Source organism: Daktulosphaira vitifoliae, unplaced genomic scaffold, assembly GCF_025091365.1.
Source record: "Daktulosphaira vitifoliae isolate Bord-2020 unplaced genomic scaffold, ASM2509136v1 Scaffold_1, whole genome shotgun sequence".
In the NCBI taxonomy this organism is placed as follows: domain Eukaryota; kingdom Metazoa; phylum Arthropoda; class Insecta; order Hemiptera; family Phylloxeridae; genus Daktulosphaira; species Daktulosphaira vitifoliae.
In genome coordinates this window covers 57324536-57346182 of record NW_026099572.1, presented here as the reverse complement: position 1 = coordinate 57346182, position 21647 = coordinate 57324536, and the positions used below count along the sequence as shown (strand labels likewise).

The following is a 21647-nucleotide window of genomic DNA, read 5'->3' as shown; positions in this document are numbered from 1 at the left end:
TTCTTTATATTTATTTTAATTCACCTGCTATATGCATCCATTGAAATGTCATAAAAAAAATTGAAATAATCTTAATTAAATAAATATTATATGTCAAATATCTAGTATAAAAATTATATGAACTTTATAAATTATTTTTCATAAGAACTCACATTAAAACTGGTTATAATATAGTAACTGTTTACTTTTCATTTTAAAGCATTTATAAAACCAAGTTTAGTGAGTTTTATCTATAATATATGAAGCTATAATTTGTGGTCGGTACAGTTGGATTTTCATTACGATGTACAATCTAAATTAAATTTTAACTTTTTGGTTGTACTTGCTGTTATTTGTTTATCAATGAAGTAAATTACACATTATTTATTCATTTTCGATAGAAAATTGTAAAAGTTTAAATAAGGTATTGTACATTAGTTTGAAAAACAAGTTCTATATATTTAAATCAATGTTTTATTGAATAAAAAAATATGTTAGCAATAAATTCATGATTAATAAATTTTTTTAAATATATAATGAAGAAAAAAACGGTAGTACAGTGGGGTCGAGGCATAGATGGGACAAGTGTAGATGATATCTAATAGTGATTAAAATCACTATCATAATGTCGTAACACAGAAAAGAGAAAAAGGTAAAAAAAAGTGCAAATGTGTGAATGTGAAAATGTGTGTGTACGAAGATGAATATGAGGAGGTGGTGCCTGCTGTCTAGGTATTCACGTGCGTGTTGTCGTACAGCAGTCACCGTGCTCGGCTGACACTCCGGGTTAGCTGTGGGTGTCGAAAGGCTGTTGTTATAGGAAGGGAGAATAAGAGTAACACCTAGGTATGAGGTGCAGACGAAGTGCAAGACACAAATACCAGGTGTACGCAAAAGGAGCCCAAAGTATGAGGTGCAGACGAAGTGCAAGACACAAATACTTGGGGTATAGGAGAGGACAATGAAGTACGAGGTGCAGACGAAGTGCAAGACACAAGTACTTCAAAGAGAGAACGGGATAGCCGAGTATAAGGTGCAGACGAAGTGCAAGACACAAGTACTTCAAAGAGAGAACGGGATAGCTGAGTATAAGGTGCAGACGAAGTGCAAGACACAAAAACTCTGAAATGTCGAGGAAAAGAGTATATAGGTTAGAAAAGGAATGAACAAAGACTTTACTTTTAAACAGTAAGCCGGACAACGACAACCGAGTACTGAGACTGATGAATGACACAAGGCACTGGAGTCGACTGACCATGATGGTCAGGTCTATTGGGTTTTTATAATAATTACACCTATTGCCGATTTGGCAATAAATATTATTTGTTAATTCACCAGTCTCAGGCAGCGGATGTGCTGTCTGTATTTTATTAAAATAATTCTCACGATTATGAAAACGTGACACCATCACAATAAGAAACGCTTCGATGCAAATCTGTAGATAGTATTTAATTCTAAGAAAATGGTGGGTGATTACAAAAACAACATCAACTCTTATTTCTTTAATTATATCCTGATTAGTAGTTCTTTGATTTTAAAATATAATATATGAATAAATACTAATTATAGTTATTAAATTTAATATTAAAATGATATTGAATAATTTAATATTGTAATTTATACAGAGAAATTATAAAAATAATAAAGAAGTTATATTTTGCTTTACTTTTACGTGTATAAAAATGTAAAGGGCTTGATGCAATATTTTTCAATAAAAACTGTTTGTTACTATAAATAAATGCACTGGACTACAAGGAACTTTCATCAGTAACAAAAATATACCATTCTAAATCAACTTTTCGCGATGTTTTCAAATCTGCAATTAGACTTTTTCTATCACTTCTAATTTTTTGTATTATTACTAATTACATATAAAATAATAATTAAATAAAAAAAAAATTTGTTTTTAAATTATTAATGATTTTGATTTTTAATATGTTAAAAATAATCAGTCCCAACTTTCATTTTTAACCTAAATTTTTGGTTCTTTAAAGTTGATGAAAATTTTTTGATAAAGTTTTGTGAAAGTTTATAGTAAAAAAATTGAATTTGTTACCACAACTTTTAGCTCAATTACAAGTTTGAAATTGACATAATTAAATAGAAAATTTAATGAGAATTATAACAATGGTATGTATAAGATTAATATGCAGTCAGGAAATTTTATAATTACTATTTACAGTATATTTATCAGAAAAACTCATTATTTCTTTGCATTTTTATCGTAATAGATAACTTAAATAGAAGTAATAGTAATAATTTCCTAGTAACTTCTGGTGTTTAAAACAAATTCTGCAATTGAAGTATTCAGAACTTAATTAATTTTAATGATTTTCTTTAACTAAATGAACCAATAAAAACAAAGTTGTTAAAAATATTTACTCAATTCAGCGAATTATAAAATTTGATTATAATTGTAAAAATTTATTGTTAATTCAGGAGAAACTAACAACCTTTTTTTTTTAGAAATGATTTATATAGCAACATGTTAACCAAAAATTTGCAATATTATAGTCTAGTAGTAGCACACACAAATAGAGTAAAACAATTATTAATTTATAAAATAAAATGATTTAATTTTGTAGTTGAAACCTATCATATCAAATTATCATGTCAAACTTGATTCGTCAATAAATACTTAGAAAACAATATAAATAAATTATTTTAATTGTCTGTATGGATAAGTAACTGGTTAATTGATAAATTAGAATTTTGTTTCAATTTTTGAGGGTAATACTTCAACTAGATACAGATTGTAATAATTTGGCGTATCGTTGAAAAAAGTAGGTCAAGTTAGAGCAGAGAAAATAAATGATAGTCACAAAAAAATTTCTTCTCACTTTTGCATCGAAGCTAAAACTTAAAATATAGTAAAATAATTTTAACATGAATAAGAAATTTCTTCTCACGAGGGGCGACTACAGTGATGAGACGATTTTGAATATAAATGAGATAAAAATCAAAAAAGTAGAAAATTATCCAACACGAAGTAAGAAATATTTATCACCTACATTATTTACAATTTGAAGAATAAGAAAAAAGAAGGATATCGTTATAATAATGAAATTAAACAATTAGTTTTACATGTTTATTTTTTAGGTCTGTGAGTGTACAAATTTACAAATGCCTCATAAAGATATTTATAATTATTTGTATAAATTAGAAACCATTTTCATAGAAAGATTTCCTATTTTGTGTGTTGAAAAAGGAGTTGGTGATAAACTTAAACTACAAGTGTTAAATATTATCTAGAACATCCATGTACATTTCCTGACTGTATATTAATCTTAACAATACAATTTTTTTAATTATCACAAAATTTCCTATTTAATGATGTCAATTTCAAATTTGCAAATTGAGCTAAAACTTATAGTAATAAATTAGTTTTTTTTAATTATAAACTTTAACAAAAATCAACTTTAAATGATTAAAAAACAGGTTAAATATGTCATTTTCCTTTTATGTAACATATTAATAATCAAAATCAGTTTAAATAAATAAATAAAATAATTTAAAGAAATTTTTTATTGTTCTTAATTATTTTTTATATGTAAATACTTATTTTTAATAATAAGTAATAATATTAAAACTTAGAAGTGATTACAATATTATTTATTATTTATTATGTTATTACAATACAAAAATTTTACTTAAATTTTTTATTATTATTAATGTATAATTATAACACGTTTAAATAATGTTTAGTTAACACATTGTTAAGTAACACGTATTTCTTGAGAATACTAATAAAATGTAATGTTAGTAATAATTAATTGTTTTTTATTAAATATTTAAATCATGCATTTAAATTAACACAATTATTGTATATAATAATGGAACTATGAGAAAAATTTAGCACAAGAAAATTAATTTATTAATTAATAATTAATAATTAATTAAGGTATTTATTAAATGGTTCCCGGCCAATGGGATAAATAATTAGTTCGCCTGAATCATCATTCTCTTCACAATTGTTATCTAATTAAACAAAAATAAATTATTAAAAATAGAGTTGTGAAATTATGTTCCGTATTAATTGAATAAAACAATAGTACATTATTTTATAACCATAGAGACAAATTAAAAAAAAAAAAAAAACGGTTTTTTACTGTTAATGGAAAGTTTAAACTTTTAAACATCCAGGTTTCACGAGAGGGGTAAACGATAACTTTATTTATAAATAAAAGTAAAATATGAACTAGAACTAATAACTTTTATTTAAAAAAAATTTAATTATTTAAATAAAACAGTAAAACGTTCAAAATATTACTATTAAAATAAAGTAAACATGTGACTTCACATAAGTTAACTGGTCTTTCATAATTTGTAATTAAATTTATACTCTCATTTATTTGTTTATTTTATTTATTGTAGTCAGTAAACACTTTGGTGATAACACTTAGATGGGTAAACCAAATCAAGACAATTCGGTATGAGGTGCTCACTATGGACCAAACAGACCAACTAAAACAAAAACTATTCTAGTTAGTATAAATGAACTGTTTAATAATAAAATAATAATTAAAAAGTGTTTAATGATCAACCGTCATTTAATAATATTTTCAAGAATATCATATATATTGGCTAATGCTTTATTTTTAAAATATGGTATAAGTTTTTAGGATTAGTGAATAATTTTTTTTTATTTTTATAATATACATAAATATCAGCCAAACTGTATAAAAATATATTTTTTTTAAATTTTTAGCTTACTAGACCTACTAGAAATATAAAATATAATAGCATTAAATATCCACGCAATTAATTTTCGACTAAATATTTTGAAACAAAAAAATTTGTATTCTACAAATTAAAAATCAAACTACTCTGATATACTAATTATAATATTTGCACAAAAATTATAAAACAGAAGCCGGTTTTCCGATTATTTTTGATCAAAATACGAAAAGCACGTTGAGTGACTGGTAAACTTTTTTTTAAAAATTTCAAATTTTCACAAAATATAATAAAAATTGATCACTTGTGGCTAATTAATTAAGTAAAATTAAAACTATATTAAAAATATTATTAATTTAAAAAAACTAAAAAATATTAAAAATATTATACTCAAAGCCACAAAAAATACCACAAAATACCTATTATAATGTTATAATAAAGTTAAAACTGTTCTCATTAAAATTTCAATGATCGAATTTTTTTGATCCACCCTAATATACGTATATTAAGGAGTATAGAATATATTAGAATGCCAGAAATTCGACAAATTTTCAAATTCTTTCGAGGGCCGTTTTTTTTTATTATAACCAGTAAAAAAATTATCTCTGCAAAATTTGAGACCAATCCGATTATGTTAAAATATGGAAACTTATGGTCAAAGTTTGAATTTGGCTGTATATTTTTAGAAAATGACTAACTATTATCATAATTTATAAAATATTATAAATAAAAAAATTTTAGATAAAAAAAAAATATCACTTATTTTGCAAAAAGTGATTTTCAATTTTTTTCTTAAACCATTATTTAAAGCTCAATAATAAAATTAAAACTATATTAAAAATATTATTAATTTAATAATTAAAAAATAACTCAAAAGCCACAAAAAATTACTGAAAAGTCACTGATACGTATTTCGAAAACAATGTTACCATTATAAATCCTAAATACCGACTATTTAAGTAGTATTAGTAAGTTTTTAGCGTTGATATTGGTAACATTGTCTCCAAAATACGTATCCGCGAATTTTCAGTAATTTTTTGTGGCTTTTGTGTTAAATGTTTTTTAGTTTTTAAATTAATGATATTTTTAATATAGTTTCAATTTTATTCAATTAATTAGGCACAAATGATAAATTATGTAAAAAGTATTTTAATGTATTATAAAATCATTACTTTCTTGTCTAATATTTTCCTGTGTCTCTACATTATTAGTATGTTGTATCGAAGGGTATGTTGTAATATCTAAACGAAATAAAATGGTTGTTAGGTCAATTTAAAACTTATTTAGATTAAAAAATAGTGGTACTGTCAAGTATTAGGGAAAATTTACCATTTTGTTGGATTGCTTCTTGCGTATTTACATAATTGGTATTTTGTGTAAAATTTGTAGAAGGATTTTGTGCGATATCTAAATATGTTAACAACAAATTATTTCAAATAAATGTAATATTGCTTTAATAGTTATACCATGATTGTCACTGGTAGATGGTTGAACAGGTAAAAATGTCTGACTAGTGTTCCAATCATATATAAATCCAAGTTCACTATATTTTTTCGTGATTGTTGTTTGGATAAAATTACTAATTTTACCACTAAGAAAAATAAATAGTTCTTGAAATTTTCTTTGTTCAATTAATGTATTGGATTCTGTAATCCATAAATTCCACAATAAATCAAAATCCAAGTGTTTTAGTTTACAAAATGACTTATCTACACCAAGTTCATCACTCCTTGCCGATAATATTTTCGCTATAGTCTTTAGTACTTCCTTAATTGGAAGCGAACTGGTTATCAACTTATTCAAGTAAGTTTCTTCTTCCTGTATTTTTGTTAGTAAACTGATTAAAATTAAACGGTATCTTCTTACGCAGATCTGGTAAACATTATGATATTTTTCTAATGCATCTAAAGCTCCTTTCATATATTTTGCCATCGGAACAATTTCAATCATTTTCGTTAAAAGTGTGACTGTACAACTGTACGCATTAGCATAACTAGAACCTATTTGTTCTAAACAAAGTTCTTTAAATTTAGTAAATTAAGTGTTCATTAAATCTAAATCACTAGCGTAAGAACATCCAAGAAATATCGTTGCTAGCCGTATGCAAGTATCACAATTTAATGATGTTACCGTTTCAGAAATTAAATCATACAGTTTATGCTGATTGTTCCTATACTTAATTAATTCGACATCATTTATATTATTCCATCCTGGATGACGTAGAAAATTATTTATGATAATCCTATTTTCTTTTTTATTACGTGTTCCTTCAGTATGTAAAAAAGCGAAAAACATACATAAATACACTTGAATATTTAGTATTATTGCCATTTTCATTTTCAAAAAGTTATGAATCTATTTTTTTATAACTATCTTTTTATTAAAAAAAAGAATAGTTGTAGTAAATTTATTTCAATGATGACATTAATAAAGTTTTTTATTTCCATACTAAAATAAAAAATTTGCAAATAATGCTACAATATGTAAACAGGTGCAGATAGGCCAACAAAATTAATTTACATGTGACCGCGAGGAGGAGCTGAATTCTTATGTTTTAAAACACCAAAAATTAAAAAATTTACATTATTTCTTCTGGAAATTTTAAACGGTTTTTTTTTAAACGTGCTTTAACTAACACTGAAAGGGGATATTTCTTATGAACTTTATGAAAGTTGAAAATAAAATATTTCCATTAATTACTTTGAGTACATTAGAGTAAATAGTGTTTTAAACTTAGGAGTGCTCCATTTCCAAAGACTAAAAAGAAATTTTCTCGCTACGCTCGAAATAATATGCCCAATCTAATTTTCATCTATTAATTGATGTTCTCCACATGTGTGAGATTAGAAATAAATTGTATTAATACACATAATATGACTAGTAATAAAATATAATAAAAAAATATTTTTTTTCAAGAAACATTTATTAATGTTGGTATTAAGAGAATTTTAACTTGCATCAGTTTTGTTATTTATAAACTTATTACGTAACGATGAACAAATAGCATAAAGATAAATTTTATAGCTAAATTTAACACAAAATTTTTATAGTATCTTATTTAAAAAAAAATCAGTTTAGCAATGTTTACATCTGTTTATGTACATATGAACAAAAGTGACAAAAATATATACATATATTAGAATGCCAGAAATTAGACAAATTTTCGAATTCTTGTATTACCGACTCGGCAACTATTTATTGTTTTCGTCGCTAGATAAAATTGGTTATTTAAGCTAACTCAAATTTAAAAATTACTTTTTCGACTTTAAAAAAATAAAAAAATTTTAATAAGTTTAATTTCTTATGTCTTATGAACTTTATTCTATGTCAATTAAATTATAAAATATTCATGAAAGTTAGTGTATTGCCCTTATAAGATATTTTAAAATAAAATAAAATTCAAAACCCAAAATTTTAACACAAAAATAGCATATTTTTGAATACGGTAGCCATTTGCGCATAGAAGATAGATAGTCGGGACAAATTTTTTTTTAAATTTTATAGTACATAACCTAAGCTTTAATTTGATATATGTTTAAAGGACGCAGTATTTCCGGAACATCATTAAAAGTTAAGTTAAAAAAGTTAGTTTTTGTAAAAAAGTTGCTATTTTTAATACCCCCCAGTGAGCAGAATAAGTGTTAGATTTTCAAAAAAAATGATATCAAACGAAAGGAAATTACCTAAGGTTTCAATATAAAAAAATATTATTTTGATTTGTTGATTTTTGAAAAAGTTAGGGAAATCTTAAGAAGTGAAAAAAATGACAAAATTTACCGATTTTTAAATTTGTAATTTTTTTGGAGATTTTCCCCATTTGCCGGGAACCAGGGAAAATTTTTTAATTTTTAAGGGTAATGTCTTCAACTATATACGATTTATCATATAAAATATAATGATGTGTGTAGTTATTATAGATACACACATTATATTTATATTTGAAAACATTATAGAGGGTCGATTGCTCCTAACGCCTCCCACAAGGACACCCTTAGTACGGCTGAGAAAAGTCTAATATTATAAATATTTATACCCGTGCCTCACTCCAGATTATATTTTAATATTGTTTGAGTGTTCCTTTAACTTAAATTGAAAAGGAGAACACTACAGGAATGTCAGGAATAGACAAATATAATATAGAAAATTGTGAAAGGTGTTGAGAGTATTCATATATTAATACTTTCAATGTAAGAATATTGTACAAACATAAAATATCATTAAACTTAATGTTAGTAAAACTTAACTAAAATAGGAATATATATATATATATACATTGACAGATTATTTAATAGTAATTTAAAACGATACAATAAAGGTGACCTGTATATCCACAGATGACAGCGTCCTGGTTTGCAGCAAATTTGTATGTCTTGCTAATGACCGGAAAAACGACGATTAATCTTGTCCAAAAGTTAGAGTGTTTTGGGTATCTCTTTATATGTAAAGAACCGGCGTGCGAAATTATGAGTGTATATACACTCTTTTGCGATAGTTCAAAAAGAACATAAAAAAAAGAAACGATAATATACCGTTCAATTTGATATCAACGACACTCGAGCGAGCGAAATATATAATTGACGCGTTTAAAGAGTCGCATGGAACTCGTTTTAATTATTTTATCAGCGGTCAATCACATCTTGATGGGGCGGTCACAAACAAGGTACCATATAACTGTATACGCAACAAATATTGTTATAACTTTTGAAGTACTGATCTTAAAGTTGTTATTGACCAGTTATTTTTAGCTTCGATGCGAAGCGGAGAAGGTATTAGTTTTACTATGATGTGTGTTTTTTTTTTTTTTATGTCTGTTGCCACTTTTTCTTAGCTCTCACTGGACCGATTTCTTTCAAAAATACGTCAAAAGATCACAAATCGTATCTAGTTGAAGACATTACCCTTAAAAATTGAAAAAAATTCCCTCGTTCCCCGCAAATGGGGGAAATATCCAAAAAAATTACAAATTTAAAAATCGCTAAATTTTGTCATTTTTTTCACTTTTATTTCTAAAAACTTCCATAACGTTTTCAAAAATCAACAAATCAACATAGTTTTTTTTTATTCTAAAACTTTAGATATTTACCTTTCATTTGATATCATTTTTTTGAAAATCTATCACTTAACCTGCTTATTGGGGGGGATTTAAAATAGCAATTTTTTTACAAAAATTAACTTTTTCAACTTAATTTTTGAAAATGTTCCGGAAATACTGAGTCCTTCAAACATATATCAAATTAAAGCTTTTTTTATGTACTATAAAATGAAAACAAAAAATTTGTCCCGACATTTTAAGTACATCTTTCATTTAACATACTTTTTGTTAAAATTGGACGAATTTCCCCTTATATAGGGGGCGTTCAAAACTTGAAATATTGTAAAAAACATAGATCATTTTCAATTGAACTTTTGAAAATGTTTCGGAAATACTGCGTCCTTTAAACATATATCAAATTAAAGCTTATTTTATGTACTATAAAATAAAAAAAAAAAATTTGTCCCGACGACCTATCTTCTATGCGCAAATGGCTACCGTATTCAAAAATATGCTATTTTTCTGTTAAAATCCTGGGTTTTGTATTTTATTTTTTTTTTTAAATATCTTATAAGGCAATACACTGAATTTCATGAATATTTTATAATTTNTAATTAAACACTATCTACAGATTTGCATCGAAGCGTTTCTTATGATAGTGATTTTAATCACTGTCAGATTAAATCTATACTGGNAAGCGTTTTTTATGATAGTGATTTTAATCACTGTCAGATATCATCTATACTGGACCCAACTATGCCATGACCCCACTGTGCTAGGTTTTTTAATTTGATAATTCTATATTTTATAACCTAGTTGAATATGTATATTTCCACAAAAATATATAGTTTAATCTCTTTTAACTTATGAAGGACGATGTAGCTAATAAATCATGTATATGTAACTAAAAATTTAATTTTTTAATATTGTATTTATTATTTAGTAATTGAATGATTCACGATAAATAAGTTATTTTCAAACATTTTGTATAAATTCCTATTTAAAAACTTTGTCCTCGGAAATTGTTTTAGTACTATAAACGGCTACAGTAGTCAAAAAGATACTATTTTTTTGTTAAAATTATCAAATTTATATTGTTACAAATTTGTGATAAAGGTTTGGATTAATACAATTTTTTTTGCTTCGATGCAAAGTTGAGAAGGTATTGATTTCACTATAATGTGTTTTTTTTTTAATTATTTTTTTATATGTAAATAATAATTTTTTACTAATTAGTAATAGTATAAAAAATTAAAAGTAATAGAAAAATTCTAATTGCAGATTTGAAAACAACGTGAAAAGTTGAAAAAGAAAAGTAAATTTTTGCTTCAGATGAAAGTTCCTTATAGTCCAGTGTATTTATTCATGTAAAAGTAAAGCAAAATATAACTTCTTCATCATTTTTATAATTTCTCTGTATAAATTACAATATTAAATTATTGAATATCAATTTCATACTAAATTTAAAAACTATAATTAGTATTTATTCATATATTATATTTTAAAATCAAAGAACTACTAATCAGGATATAATTAAAGAAATAAGAGTTCATGTTGCTTTTNTCAGGATATAATTAAAGAAATAAGAGTTAATGTTGCTTTTGGAATAATCCTACAATTTCCTACTTTAAAAAAAAAAATTTGGTTAGGAATTTTTTTTGCTTTCGCCAAAATTACTCCTTCGTTGACTAAAATGAATCATTAAATAGATAATTTTATGAGAATTAAAGAAATTGTATCGTTAAGATTAATATGCAGTCAGAAAGATTTATAATTACTATTTATTGTAAATTTATCAGGAAAGCTCAAAATTTTTTTGCATTTTTATCGTAATAGATAACTTAAATAGAAGTAATAATAATAATAATTTCCTAGTTACTTTTGGTGTTTAAAATGATTCTGCAATTGAAATATTCAGAAAATAATTAATTTTAATGATTTACTTTAATTAAATGAACCAATCAAAACAAAGTTGCTAAAAAGATTTACTCAATTCAGCGAATTATAAAATTTGATTATAATTGTAAAAATGTATTGTTAATTCAGGAGAAACTAATAATCATTTTTTTTAGAAATGATTTATATAGCAAAATGTTAACAAACAATTTGTAATATTATAGTATATCTGTAGATAGTGTTTAATTTAAAAAAAAATTTGTCAAAAAAGTAGTTCAAATGAGAACTGAGAAAATAAATGATAGCTACAAAAAAAAACCTCATAGTAAAATAATATTAATATGAATTTCTTCTCACAAGAGGAGACTACAGTAATGGGATCCTTGATATTTATTAAAGTTATTGAATCTAAATTAGATAAAAATAAAATGAGTTAAACATTTTTTTTTAACTCAAAAAGAATTTTAAAAAAATTCAGTGCCACAGTTGTGAAAGACCCAAGTGTTTCCGTCTCAAAAACCGTACGTCTCATTCGTCACTTAATAAAAATGGAAATTTAGCTAGTTCAAATTTTAAAGTTATTTCTCTCGACTTCAAAGAAGCAAAAAAATTTAAATATGATTAATTTTTTATACTATGTCATTCAGATTGATATAATATTTATGAAAATCAGTGTAATCCCCTTATAATAAAATAAAATACAAAACCAAAAATTTTAACACAATAATAGCATATTTTTAAATATGGTAGCTATTTTCACCATGAAGACAAAATTATGTCCAAAATTTTTTTTTTTTATATTAAAGTATATTACATAAACTTTAATTTTAGATATATATAAAAGTGTCAGTATTTCCGGAACACTTTCAAAAATTAAGTTGAAAAAGTTCTACTTTCTATATGCATTTTTATGTTTTAAACCCCCCTGTATTAAGGGAAATGGTCCGATTAAAAAAAAAGGAAGTCGAATTAAAGAGGTATATAAATATTATTTCTCATAAAAAAATTGTATTCATCCATACATTTTTCAAAGAGTTTCAAATATTTTTACAAAAATCGTATTTTTTTTAAAAAACTTTGATGACTGTTTTCACCATGAAAGCAAAATAAAGTCCGAAATTTTTTTTTTAATATAAAAGTATATTATGTAAGCTTTAATTTAAGATATATATAAAAGTGTCAGTATTTCCGGAACACTTTCAAAAGTTGAAAAAGTTAATTTTTTGTGAAAAAGTTGTAATTTTGAATCCCTCCCTGTGGGCTTGTAAAGGGTTAAATTTATAAAAAAAATATACCAAATGATAGGTAAAGACATCAATCATCTATAAAAAAAAATTGTATTGATATGTTCATTGTTTTTAGTAAAAAAAGTTGAAAAAATTTCGAAAATTAGTGATTTTTAAATTTGTAATTTTTTTGGAAATTTCCCCCATTTACGGGGAACGAGGGAAATTTTTTCAAATTTTGAAGGTATTGTCTTCGACTAAATACGATTTGTAATCTTTTGACGTATCGTTGAAAGAAATCGTTTCGGTGAGAGCTGAGAAAAAGTGGTAACAGACATAAAAAAAAATCACATCATAGTATAATTAATACTTTCTTACCTTCGTATAATACGAATAATGATGGACCAGTAGAACGTTTCATTACTTTTATTTATGTTACAAGTCATACTGGTGCAAATCTTGCTTTGTGTTTCCTTAACTTTTTGAAAGAAAATGATATTAACATAGAAAATTGTCGTGGGCAGAGCTATGACAACGCTAGCAACATGAGTGGGAATTATACTGGTATGCAAGCAGAAATAAAAAAGTGCAATTAATTTATTGATTATATTCCGTGTATTGCATATTCGCTGAATCTCGTTCGACAATCTGCTGTAGATTATTGAATTGAAGCAGTTTCTTTTTTCGGTTTTGTCCAAGAAGTTTACGAATTTTTTCCGCCTCTACCCAACGCTGGGATATTTTAAAAAAAACTTTAGTAAAAAATTGTCCACTTCCTAAATCCAAATCAGTTACTAGATGGAGTGTAAATGTTGAGGCTGTTAAAGCGTTATTTATAAGCTACGAGAATATTAATGAAGCGTTTAAAAAAATTCAAAATGATACATTTCAAAAATAATCAACTCGACACCAAGCTTCTTGTTTAAGCTCAGTATTCGGTTATTTAGAAACTGCCATTATGTGTGAATTATGACATAATATTCTCGAACTATTTAATAGGTGTAGTAAAGGTATCAAAGTGGTGTAATTGATTTGTACACTGCAATTAATTTAATTGAAAATCTTAAAATTGTCCTTCAAAATATAAGAAACCAATATGATGAATATAAAAGTAATGGCATGAAAAGGCTAAAAATGAACACTATAAATTAAGACACAAAAAAAAAAATTATAAAAATAAAAAAAAAACACATCATAGTAAATTAATACCTTCTCAGCTTCGCATCGAAGCTAAAACCAATAAAAAAAAAAATAGTTAAAAAGATTTACTCAATTGTGAGCGTATTATTAAAATTGGTTATAATTGTAAAAATCCATCGTTAAATTCAGGTGAAACTAAAAATAATTTTTTATTTAAATTTATGGTTTATATAGCAACATATTACAAAAATATATGAAATATTATAGACTAGTAGTAGCACACACAAATAGAGTTAAAAATTAATAAATTACAAAGTAAAATTATTTACATTTGTAGTTGAATACTTTTATCATACTTTAAACTTTTATCATATCACATCTAATTCTTAGATACTAGACATTAAATACTTTAAAACTTTTAGAAATGAATGATTTTAATTGTTAGTATGGAAAAGCTGGTTAAGCTACTTTTTATTTAAATAAGGAATATTTTTTTGATTTTTAAGGATATTTTTAACTAAATACGAATTGTAATCATTTGACATATCGTTGAAAATAGTAGGTCAAGTGAGGGTTGGCAAAATAAATCGTAGCCACAAAAAAAACCAAATAGTTAAATAATACTTATAATAATAATAATTATTAACATGAATCAGAAATTTCTTCTCACGAGGGGAAACTATATTGATGGGATCCTTGATATTTATTGAAGTTATTGAATCTAAATGAGATAAAAATCAAATTATTTGAATATTTTTTTCTAACTCAAAAAAAATGTTAAATATTAATTGCCACAGGCGGATTCGAACCTCGTACCCTAAGTAACATTTTTTTGAAAATCTAACACTTATTCTACTCACAAGGTATATTTAAAATAGTAACTTTTTCAACTTAAATTTTGAAAATGTTCCGGATATATTCATAGTTTTATTTAATCTTAAATTAAAGCTTATATTATAAGAAATAAAAATTTTAAATCTATCTTTCTTACAGACCCTGTACTCATACCCCGAGTAATAATATCATTAATACAACAAAGTAGTGGATCAAATAAGAACCCAAATCCCGTCGTATTCTATTTAACTTATTTCTTTTAAGCAACTGTCAAAGTAGCTCCCTAAATTAATAAGCCCTTTTATATCATTAATACAATTAAAGTATATAGTATAATATTATTATTTTTCTTTTTTTGATTCACTACAATGGGCAGGTGAAGGGTCAGATTAAAAAAAATATATATATCAAATGTTAGGTGAATACTTAATATATTAATTAAAAAAAATTGTATTGAACCATGCAGTTTTCAAAAAGTTATGGCAGTTTAAAATAAAAAGAAATGAAAAAATTTCGAAAATTATCGATTTTTTAATCTGTGATTTTTTTAGAGATCTCCTCCATTTATTTGTCTCAACTATGCGGCGTTTTCACTGTGACACGTACCTACTATGCTAGTTTTTTTATCATATATTTACTTCAATAACAATTTCATATAACAAATAAAAAAAATTGGGTTTTTATATTATATTTTTTTCTTAAATAACTTATTGACAAATCATATTTTTTAAAGTGATACTAATTTCTTATTATACAATTAAAAATATTAATAATTTTTTTTTTATGAAAAAACCCGTTCATTTTGCTGTATAATATAAAATTGAGTATATCCAATGTAATATGATAAGCATAGGCGAAAGTAGATCTTTCATCAGCCAAGGCCAAAAAAACTTTAGTACATATAAAATATGTAGATGTTGTTTCCTATAGGGGAAACTACGTTCAACGTCACTCCCGATCTGTTGCTCCTTTTTATGTTCCTTTCGCCTCTACTAATTACCTTAAAAATGAGTCTATTACACGTATGATGTCAATTGCCAACGTTGACCCTTCATTTCTTCTTTGCCTATAATTAACTGAATAGCTGTTTATTTATTATTTATAATATTTGTACAATTAATGTATAAGTGATATGTATAATGTGTATATATGTTCAAAGGGTTTATCCCGTATATTTAATCAAAATAAAAATAAAAAATAATAATAACCTCTATTATAATTTATTAATGATTTTGTCTCATTATAACTGTGGATCGTTGCTTGATTATTAGAGCTAATTTGCCCTAGCTGGCTCGGCCTATAATTTCAACTATTATTATAAAATATAATACATAGCTGGACGAAATTTCTTCACAATAAAATAGTAACTGAATTATTAGTTAGTGAGTTATTCAATGGAAGATTATAGGCCTGTCAAATGGTCATAATATTTATCTGACTAGTGTCATATACATGTAGATTTTTTATAGAGTTTCCTTAAAAACATGCAATTAAAAATTAAAAATTAGAATACATACATTTTTGCATTTTTTCAATACACTTGAAATATAATAATTAATAATGTAGCTACAGAGATATAAGGCTCTTTAGATAAAACCATTTAGTGTTTATTATTAATTTTATTAGATAGCTCATTAAAAAAAAATGTATTAAATATTGCATGCCTTGTATCATTGAATATTCTATAGTCAAGTTATATAATAGCAATTAATAAATGAATTACTAATTGAGAATTTCTTTGAAATTGGTTTAAATTAGTATATGAATAGTTTGTTTGTCAATGTATGAGTATGAAAAATTTAAGCAATATAATGAATTATTGCTAAAAAAATTTAAAAATTACTTATATTACAAAAAATATAAGAATAATAAAAATCTGAAAGGTAAAATTTTATATAATAATATTTATAAGTAAAAATCAACTACAAAGTATAAGATTTATTTTAAGAATCATCATTTTGATGATTTTTCAATATATAATTTCAAAATGTTTAAAGAATTTGTTTCTCGTTACTTGAAATATTGATAAAATATTTAATCACTAATAAAGCTTAAATAGAATCTTTTGTTCTTTATATCTAATTAAATTGATTAAATTGTAATTATTAAATTATTTTTTATCTAATTAGTCATAATGAACAAAATATTCAATTTGATGCGTATTGTCAGCAATGAATTTTTCAACAATAATCTACTTTCTCTTGTAAAAAATTAATCAAAAATCTTATTTTTATTAGTATTTAATAATTTTATTGATATGATACAATACCAATTAAATAATTTTTATTTATCGTTTTATGCTCCGATAAGATCATTAAGATAAATCAAACAATTATAATCAGGTAGTTTTGATTATTATATCTGAAGAATCATACATTGAATTATTATAATGCTGGTAAAAAGTTCTCCAAATTTTAAAGTTGGTTTTTTATTCCGAAAAATGGCTTGTCCATTTTTAAAATTATAGATAAAATTTTTGTCTGAAATAGAACTACCTAATTGAAGATTTTAAAAAAAGTATTGATTGCCATTTAAATTTATTAAGTTAGGGTAGATTATTACGTTTTTAGTTTAAAGTTGAATTTTAATTTTATTCGTGATGATGCAATTAAACTCAAAAAAAAAAAATTGTATTAATAGTGGATTTAAAAAATGTCTGTTTCCAAACTTATAGAACACCTGTATATATAATAGCAATTAATTGATTGCTTACTGAGAATTTTTTTAAAACTGTTTTAATTTTTTGATAAAAATGGTTTGCTTGTCGTGAATGTATGCGTATAAGAATTTTAAAATGGGTATGATTAATTTTTAATACAACATGATGAGTAATGTTATTCTTATTAATAAATATTTATTATTTTTCGAAATATATTTTGTAAAAAAAATAGGGTCGTGATGTGGTGGACACACTAGATAATGACAAAACTCTAGTGTTAAGCCACACCTGCCGCCGTAGTGTACGAATACGTGCGTTTTATGGTGGCAAAAAGCACAATGTCATCAGTGCAGTAGGCAACGGGAAAAAACTGCACTAATTCTTAGTTATATCGGTTCACCTTATGGTATCTGATATCTAACACCTGAAAACGGATAGGAATTAATATATATATATATATATACATTTTTTTTTCAGAGCACTTGCAAAACACGTGATTTAACATTTATTTTTCGATTCTCATCTTCAATGTATTAAATAAAAGTTTTATTTAAAATTTTTTTATAAATTATAAAAATATTAACATTCTAAAAGAATTGTAAGAAAATAAAAATGTTTAAATCAAATAAATTATAAAATATGTTAAAAATTTTAAGTCAACTTTTTAGCTTAAGGGAAATATTTAGATTTTACGTTTATTTAAATTATTTTTTGTCCTTTGGTAATAAGATATTAATTATCCTTACGTTTTTTATTAAAAGAACACCAAAAGATGGCTTAATATCTCTAGAATATTCTACTATTATTATACTAACAAATTTTATCCTCGAAATAATAATCTATTATCATACATTTTATAAATAAAGTAAATAAAGAACATTATTTATTGTATTAAAAATGATTTTAAGTACATTAAATTGATATATAAACTTAGAACAAAACCAATGTAAATTATTATTTTTTTTCTTAAAAAAATACACAATAACGATGTTACTGTTTAAGTATTACAAGATTTTTGCATTGTGTTGTATCATATTGAATGTTGTCATTCCTGTTTTTTGTAACTCTAAATACAATTCATATTCGGTAAGAACATATAAAACAATTGTAAAATTAATTTATATCATTATTGTATTGGGTTCATTTAATTGAAAATTGATTATATTAAAATATTTTACACTCGATTGTGAAAAAATTAGGTATAAATAAATTGTATAAAAATAACTGTATGGATTTTGTCTAAAAGGGGTGATTAATAATTGATAAAAGTCTTCAGTTACGTTTTAAGTAGTGCGGATCTTCAGTATTTTCTGGGTGAGGGTAAAAGAAAAAACATAATAATTATTAAAATTAGAATACATATCAGAGTGTTAAGGCTCTAATATCTACCGTTATTATATACCGAATATTATATGTAGGATAATTAGCCTACATATAATATAAAGTAAAATTATTGGTGCTTATGAGAGCCCAGACGCCTAGGTCTTCCCGTGAAACCACCACTGCAAACCCGGATTAAGAAGGGAACAATAAGGGAACAAACGTCCCTGGGCTCACCTTGAATTTCATTAGTCATGATTAGCGACACAGTTTTGTATTTGCTAATCACTTTTTTAATGATATTTTATATAGGGGTGACNATTAGCGACACAGTTTTGTATTTGCTAATCACTTTTTTAATGATATTTTCTATAGGGGTGACTATCACAAGGTAAAACTGTTTATACAAGATAATTCATTGAGTGAATGTTCAAAAAAAAAAAAAATATGTTCTTATATTTATTTATATCTGATCAACCATTTGGATTTAAAATACAAATTTATCATTATTTTGCTTTTAATAATATCGGAGGCACAATAATCTATTTTAAAAGGCCATAAATTAATTTTATGATCTAACAATATATGATAGTAAACTAGTGTTGAATATATCTATGCATCATTATTGACCTAAATGTTGATACGATCACATTTGCATGTGCCCATATCTCTGTCTCCCATAACATCGTTGTACCGTTTAATAGACATATATATATATATATATATATAATTAACACAGTGACATACAGCAATACTAACAGGAGGGCGGACTGCACACATAAACACTTTTTGCAATTCACGGCCAATGTGCCATAATAAGATATCCCTATCGACAGTTGACCTTTTACCATCTTCGCGATCACTACTTGTCTAATAATTAACTTAACTTGCTACCCCGTATATTATAGTGTGTGTGTGTGTCGCCGTCAGCTCCCTGTTGGATTATATCATCTCTAGGTGTCCAGCAGGTTGTATTATCTATTTAATATTTTAATTGTTTAATAAATATTTATTTATATCGTTGTTAACCTAAAGTGTTATATATATATATTGTAGTGCGACCCTTGGTAGTTCCTCTAAGGGAATATAAATTAAATAGGAAACTTCAGTACCTAAGGTAGATATAGCCTAGCCAGCTATCCCCCGTTGGTCCCTTAGAATACTGTCGACGGGCATTTAGGCTAAACCCCTAAATAGCGACGTAACAATGTTTAAAGATATTATTTCTGTATGATAGATCATATCTTCAAACTAAAAATAAGGTTTCGCATTAAAGAAAATTAAAGTTTTTTATCCGTGAATAAATAAAAAAAAAAATTATTTACTTCATATTATTGTAGTTTTTTTAATCAAACAGTATTTTCTTTTCAACGTTTAATACTTTCAATAGTTTCTAAAAAATGAAGACTCTCATTTTTCACAATCATTTCACCAATAATGAATTATTCCGTATATGTATTTTTTGCACATGTATTTTTGTTTACAAAAAAATATTTATATATTTAAAATCCATAAACTATGGTATGCCTTATTTTATAAACTTTTATATAACTCGTCAAATTTTTTCTTTATTATATAAATGTTATAGGGATAAAATTTGGTTTAGATAACTTGCCACTTTATGTACCGAATAGAGGCTAAAAAATTGACCAAAAGGTTATTTTTCAGTTTTTGAACGTATCTATAACTATAACTTCACAACATTTTTTTGCAGATTATTTAATGAATTTATAATTACATATCTAACCGGTTTAATGAAACTGCTTTCAATACACTCTCTTAATAAATGAACGGCGTCTAAATTGCAAATATTTGATTGTCGAGACTAGTGCAAGACGAACTGTTACTAGTTTTTTTCTAGCTCATTTATGAAATATTAAGCAACTCATAGTTGGTATAAAAGTATCTATAAAAGGCGCAAGATTTGGATCTTGCTCCTCTACATTTTTTATAAGTGTTAACTCACCAGACAGCAACCATACTTTTCACAAACGCAAAATTTCAAAATACTACGTCAAGTTTGATATTATCTGGGCGTTATAGTGTAGGTAGGGTCAGGTATGGAAGCTAATCGTAGATAACAAATAAATACTTATTAATGTTTTTCTTACATAAAACAGTAAAACTATAGACCATGGCGGATTAAACTGAAATCACCATTTGATAAAACGATACACACTTATTTATTTTTATACAATAAAATTATTTTTAGCTTCGATGCGAAGCTGAGAAGGTATTGGTTTTACTAAGATGTGTTTTTTTTTTTTTTTTTGTGTCTGTTACCACTTTTTCTCAGCTCTCACCAAACCGATTTCTTTCAATGATACGTCAAAAGATCACAAATCGTATCTAGTCGAAGACATTACCCTCAAAAATTAAACAAAATTCCCTCGTTCCCTGNAGACATTTCCCTTCAAAATTGAAAAAATTTCCCTCGTTCCCCGTAAATGGGGGAAACCTCCAAAAAAATTACAAATTTAAAAATCGCTAATTTTCGAAATTTTTTCAATTTTTTTTACTTAAAACTGCCATAACTTTTTCAAAAATGAACATATCAATATAGTTCTTTTTTATATAGATGCATAATATCATTACCTTTTATTTGGTATATTTTTTTTATAAATTTAACCCTCAACCTGCTCACAAGGGGGCANAATTTAACCCTTAACCTGCTCACAAGAGGGAATTCAAAATGACAACTTTTTCAAAAAAAATTAATTTTTTTAACTTAAATTTTGAAAATGTTCCGGAAGGTCTGACACTTTTATATATATCTTAAATTAAAGCTAATGTAATATACTTTATTATGCTAAAAAAAAAATTTCGGACTTTATTTTATCTTCACGGTGAAAATGGCTACCAATGCTATTTTTGTGTGAAAATT

The 21647-nt window shown here is 25.0% G+C and overlaps 2 protein-coding genes across 14 annotated transcripts in view; one reads left to right on the top strand and one right to left on the bottom strand.

Moving 5' to 3' along the window:
• Nucleotides 1–3655: 3655 nt before the first annotated feature.
• LOC126895291 (uncharacterized) lies at nt 3656–13910 on the bottom strand. Of its 3 annotated transcripts, XM_050667011.1 has the most exons (5): nt 13189–13910; nt 6123–6923; nt 5986–6063; nt 5829–5897; nt 3661–3957 (listed from the first exon to the last, which is right to left on the bottom strand). In XM_050667011.1, exons 2-5 carry the CDS (start codon nt 6604–6606, stop codon nt 3872–3874), a joined length of 717 nt encoding a protein of 238 aa, XP_050522968.1. In that variant the 5' UTR covers nt 6607–6923; nt 13189–13910; the 3' UTR covers nt 3661–3871. The 3 variants fall into 3 exon arrangements, with proteins under 3 accessions (XP_050522970.1, XP_050522968.1, XP_050522969.1); XM_050667012.1 differs by lacking the exons at nt 3661–3957; nt 13189–13910 and adding an exon at nt 4255–4443 and having other exon boundaries at nt 6123–7490; XM_050667013.1 differs by lacking the exons at nt 5829–5897; nt 13189–13910 and having other exon boundaries at nt 3656–3957; nt 6123–7496.
• Nucleotides 13911–18378: 4468 nt separating this feature from the next.
• LOC126895304 (uncharacterized) overlaps nt 18379–21647 on the top strand; it is a 19052-nt gene continuing 15783 nt past the window's right edge. For 7 of the 11 annotated variants that reach the window (XR_007701623.1, XR_007701624.1, XM_050667039.1 and 4 more), the window contains exon 1: nt 18379–18529. Coding sequence is in view for 9 of the 11 variants with exons in the window: in XM_050667039.1 (XP_050522996.1) it covers nt 18431–18529 (99 nt within the window). In the remaining 2 variants the exon portion in view is untranslated. The remainder of the gene's footprint in view (nt 18530–21647) is intronic. The other 4 variants (XM_050667042.1, XM_050667043.1, XM_050667040.1 and 1 more) reach the window with 2 other exon arrangements.